The following is a 6,000-nucleotide window of genomic DNA, read 5'->3' on the forward strand; positions in this document are numbered from 1 at the left end:
CATTTCTCCCCTACATATTAAGAAAGATGCCTACAAATCCCTAATATTTTTTTGTCCCACAAATGAATTCTAAGAAATCATCCTTTGCTCAGCCATCAACCACCAAGTGGCACAGAGAAATTAGTAGAAAAAATTTTCTCAGAGCACTGTGAACACAAAAACCAAAGAAATAAAAAGCTTTAAAAAGTTGAGATCACCTTTGATATATGACATAAACCAGGTAAATGTGAACTTTTGGAAATAAGAGTGCTGTTTATGAATCAAAACCTTGACCACAGAGCAATTTTAAAATACTGGGGGGAAAAACTGAGTCATACCTCAATTATACATTAAAGTAACTCATCCTCTAAGCCATGTATAAGGCCAGAAAAATGAGTGTATAACATACCAGATTCATCAATAAGCAGGCTCCATCATGCCTTGGATATCCACCTTAAGTATATTTTAGAAGGGTAGCCAAGTATTTAAAGGTAGCCAAGTATTCTACATACTTGGATTAAACCCCAAAGACCTCTACTTACACAGGTCCCTCAAAAGCCTTGCATAGAAATCCGGTGGCTATTTCACCTTCAATCCTTTTCTTCAAATGCTCATCTTTCTTTGGGCATACACAGGCATAGGGATATTATGTACCTTTACTCCTCTGCCTAGTTCAAGGCTACTTGTATGCTCATCCTGCTTTGGGGGTAATAGAAAGCAGGGATCAGGTAGGCCCCATCACAGATGCTGAGAACCTAACAAGCAAAACAAGGAAATCACTACACAAATCACTGTGATAGGTTAGTCTGCAAAAACACAGTAGTGTATTCACAGTGCTAAAAGGGCCTTAGAAAAAGAAATTCATAACTCTTTTGCCCTCAGTTTTTCCAAGATTCACTTCTCTATCTTCACGTTTGCTCCCATTCACTCCTATCTTCTGAGATCCTGCTAAACCGATTAAACTTTCTTCGACCTGTACAATGTTTCTTTTCATGGCTCCTTCTACTCAACGTTTATGATCATGCTTCAATTTTTCTACAATCATACATATAGAAAATATAGCCTTTTAAAAGTTATATTCATCTTACTCTAGGGAACTATTTTAGACAACTACATCATTTTAATATTCCTTGTTTATCTGGTTTCTAGGTATTGTGAATTTTTTCTCATATTATACTAGAGGTTACTCAAATCATGATACAAAACTGGTTAGAATTATACTAACAATATTACAGTGTCACTAAATAAATCAGGGGGCTCTTAGAGAATATTGTTATGAAATGAAAAAATATAAATCATTTGAATAATGCTTCTGTAAAATATAATACCTAACTGAGAATAAGAAGAAAGGCAAATAATGTTACCAAATCCCAGAGTACTATAAATAAAATGTAAACCACTCCAATAAAGCTACATCAACTTCTGCCAAATATTTGCTAATTTGTCTTTTGTTTTTGAAGAGTTTAACCAAAGTAGCCCAATAAACTTCAAGAAGGGAAGAAACAAAATTTGGGTCAGTAGCCAAATATCATCTATATCTTTCTAATTGTAAATTTGGAGAAGCAGTTATGCTCCATTTTTAAAATATGTTTTTTTTTCTTTCACTAAATCTTACTACTGTGCCTCCTCTATTGATGTTATTTCATTTGTTTACTCATTCATTTGCTTATTCAACAAATATTTGACATACCAACTGCGTACCAGGTTCTTTCTATACACCGGAGATATAACACTGAAATATTTAAAAATCACTACCTTCTTAGAATCATTCCAGTGGATAAATATTACTAAACACATTTCTTAAGTGCAAATCTGTTGAAAATTCATTGAGGCAAGAAATAAGATGTTTCAGGGCAAAGGAAACCCTCTAGATGCTTGCCAAAACCATAGCCACCATTGCTAAGGTAAAACTACAATAAATTGAAAAAAAGAAAAATGTAGGGAGATGATGCATATTTCCTCTACTGCCTACTTACAGGCTAGAACACAGGTGCTAACCAAAACCAAATTGAGGAAGCAGTCCTTTGCTGCAAAGGTATTACTTTCTAAAGTTGTTAGAATATTATTTCCCTTCTTCCACATCCTATTAGTAGTTTTCCCTTTAAAGCTATTGGGAAAAGGTAATTCCCTAACAGAAAAGCCCTGACAATGGCTAATTTCATCTTTACATGTACATTCCCGATAAAAGATATATGACAGCAAGGGACAGATTCAGGAAGGCTTGCTACCATGCATGCTGCTGGAAATTACTGTCTTGTACACATTGGTCTTATAGAATCAGGAAAGTAGAAAGTTGGTGAAGACCCAACATAATCTAACAAAGCTAAATGAAGTCAAATTTCATCATTAAGGTAAAGGAATTTCAGAGGCCATGTCAATTAGAATTACTTCAGGAAGAAAAATTATGTATACTGAAGAGTCATAGCCAAATGCAGAGTGCCTAAAAAAACAAGACCAGTCCCTTAAGAATTCATAATATCTGTTTAAAGAAAAATAAGTTAAGAAAACTGCCTTCTATATTTGTCAATAATTATTAGCATTTCATAGGGAAAAAATATGAATGTGATTTTACTGTATCGATTACTTAACCTTTGAGAAAATAAATTCTGTCATCTTCCAAGTTTTAGTTTCCAGAAAACTTCACAGTTTCAGAGAATTCTATCACACCTAAATCCTCTGAGCTGCAGTTTACTTTTCTTTGATGCTTATCTTTGTTGTGACTCATAACAATAAAGAATTTCTCAGTCAATAATTTTTAAACTTCTATGACTACTGGTGACATTAACCCCTTAATATATTTCCACACCTTTTCAAATGTACCAGCCCAAATCTACAGGTCCAGGATAACCCAGGAAGGCTGAGACAACTCAGATCTACAAATCTGGTAGCACTCATTGAGAGAAACTCCTCATCCCTGGGCCCTGTCACTTAAGACACACTAAATAACACTAAAGTATCAGTTCTGAGAATGGCATTAATTCTAGTACACAGGAAGTTTCTCTGTCTTTTTTCACTTATAAGTAAGTTAACCTTGTTCTACCTACTAATACTTAAGTTTCTAAGATGATGAAAAGAATCAAATACGAATTTCTACAACAAAGAACTCCGGATACTTCAGAAATAGCTAAACTCAGTCATCAGTTCTGTTGTCCTTTATCTCTTCTATGTGTGTTGTACTGAACAAATATGTTAAGTAAGCAGGAAAATCATTATGCAGATAAATTCTGCAGAGAATCTCTTTTTGTCTTCCTTTTCCTATGGAAATACTACTTCATTTTCAAATGACATATCTTAGTAAAAACATTCCTGAATAGACCTCAAAAGAAGTAATCAGTAATATTCTTTTTACCAAGAATATGTTGCTTATATTTCTAATACTATATCTCTCATATAACATGTTCATAATTGTCTCCTAGAACAGGATTTCCTTAGTAGCATATTAAAATCCTCATTATTTCTGAATTCATCAGTCAGCCACTTACACATAAGACAAGAGATTAATATATCACCTGTTACAAAACTTTGGCCCTAACCAAACTTCTTTTTCATTTATGATTAGAAGACACCGATATAAAATTTGATCCCTCTATCTCTCAGATCCAATCAGCCCACACTTTCTGACTTTCCCATTTCTCTCAATGTCAAAGCCAATGACACCTTCAAGACTTAAATCCTCTCTTTCCCTTACCTCCACTGTCTAATCTTATGCTAAATTCTATACAATATCTTTTATATTTGTTCTCTGTTTTCCAATTCTACTACAAATGTCCTTCCTCAACATCTCTTTTACAGAGATTATAATAATAGCCTCCTACATGGACACATCCACACAGATCAGTATGAAGATAGAATCTAATAATAGTTTCACATAAAGCAACAACAACAAAAACAAAAAGGAAATTCACAGTAATACAGATCTTTTAAACAATATTCTCTTGGGTGTTGATGGAAACAAAAAAGTCAAAGGGATATGGAAATCACCAGGAATACAGATGACTGTGAAAAAAATCATGCATGTGATATTTAGAGAACATTTCACAATAAATGAAGAATATAACATTTTTCAAGGGCACACAGAAAATTCACTAAAAAGACCAAAATAAAAATTGTACAAATAATTCTCAATAAATTTCAATTATTCTATCAATGGAGAGTACATTCTAGGACTACACAGGTATTAAGTCAATAATTCTAAAAATCTACAAAATCATCTACATATATATAGTATCTGGAAACCAAGCTGTATATTTCAAAAATCAAACAAATAAAGAAACCCAGGTCAAAGAACAAATTACCAGGAAACATTTTCTAATGTAAACTAAATGATAATGAAAATATCATCAGAAAGGTTAGAAGACAAGAGATAAGAAAAGGTGATGGGTTTGGAAACAGTCCAAGCTAGGGGTAGTACAAGTATCATTTTCCCAATTGTAGGATTCCATGAATACAAAGAAAAAATAAGAATAAAAGCAGTTGACACACCTCTCTTCTCCAGATTTATTTCTTCCAGAAGTTGCTCCTGCCTTTCTATCTGTTCGAAGAGACATTGGAGCTCAGATTCCTTGTTTTCAGTCAGATCTCGGAGTTGTTGTCTACAGAGAATCAGCTGTTGTCGCAGATTTTTCTCTCTGGATTCTTTCTCTCTCAGCTCCTCACAGAGCCACTGAAGTTTAGTCTAAAAAAAATAACATTTACATCTAATATTTCAGAAAACAAAACAAAACTCCAGAACAGTGCATTTCAAAATACAAGGGAAAAATAAAGTAACATCTGATAATCTAAACAGAGACAAAAAACAAAATTCAAGCAAAATTTGTATATAACCATGTTTTATTTTGCATGAATGTTGGTAGTAGTTAAAAATTGATTAGAAACTTTTCAGAAAATCTAAGATTAAAAAAAAAAATCCCAGAATAGAACCACTTTATTTCATAGATTTTTTTAAAGACAAAATTCCTACTTATTATATCTAAAATGCCTATCTCCATACATTCAATGAATTCAGGTAAAAGAGATTAACTATAGGCTTCAGGGGAAAAAAAATCAACATGTTCCTTCAATTAAGAGGCCAGAGCCAGGCACAGTGTTGCACACCTGTAATTCCAGCAGCTCTGGAGGCTGAGACAGGAGGATCTCAAGTTCAAAGCCAACCTCAGCAAAAAGTGAGGTGGTAAGCAATAAGACCCTGTCTCTAAATAAAATACACAATAGGCCTGGGGATGTGGCTTAGTGATCCAGTGCCCTGATTTCAATCCCCAGTACCCCATTCCCCTCAAAAAATAGGCCAGGAAAGTTAAGACAAATGTTTCCCATGGACTCTATCTTCAAATATATTTAATATTTAAAGTGTGAATGTGGGGAAAATACTTCTATACAGGAGACAGTCATGTCTCAGGACCTTTCCTGAGTAAGGCTCCCCTTCATTTTCCATTTCATTTTAAACAATCTAAATGGTCCTCATCACAGTAAGATGTATATACTGAGTGTCACCTCAAAGAGATATATACTGAGTGAAGCAGACTATGAGAAGCAACATCAGGCTAAGTTATATGATTGCTTCCCTAAATAACACTTCCCCAAAGGTAGGATATAGGGGAGGGAAGGAAAAGGGGGGGGAGGGAAAGGGAGGGGGAATAAGTAAATCTCTATTTTCAGACAGGATGCCCATATATAAAACTCAAATGACTTTATTTTAAAAACCTATTAGAATAAAAGAGTTCAGGCATGTTGCAGTATGTAAATTCATTATTTTAAAAACAATATTTCTATAGATTTGCAATGAGAGGTCAAAACATAAAATTCAAAAACAGAAGCATATTTATAATAACACCAAAGGAATAAAACACCAGCTAGGCATGGTGGTGCAAGCTTGTAATCACAGCGGTTCAAGAAGTTCAGGCAGGAGGATTGCAAGTTCAAGGCCAGTCTCAGCAACTTTGTGAAAACCTGTCTCGAAATTTAAAAATATTAAAAGGACTGGGGATGCAGCTAAGTGCCCCTGGGTTCAATGCCCAGTATGTA

General features: G+C 34.1%; 1 protein-coding gene across 1 annotated transcript in view; it reads right to left on the reverse strand.

Annotated features, from left to right (window-relative positions):
• Cep128 (centrosomal protein 128) overlaps positions 1–6,000 on the reverse strand; it is a 385,475-nt gene that overhangs the window by 205,109 nt on the left and 174,366 nt on the right. The window contains exon 21 of the mRNA XM_048799524.1: positions 4,462–4,654. Coding sequence (XP_048655481.1) covers positions 4,462–4,654 — 193 coding nt within the window. The remainder of the gene's footprint in view (positions 1–4,461; positions 4,655–6,000) is intronic.

The sequence above is a fragment of the Marmota marmota genome, unplaced genomic scaffold (assembly GCF_001458135.2).
Source record: "Marmota marmota marmota unplaced genomic scaffold, marMar, whole genome shotgun sequence".
Classification (NCBI taxonomy): Eukaryota; Metazoa; Chordata; class Mammalia; order Rodentia; family Sciuridae; genus Marmota; species Marmota marmota.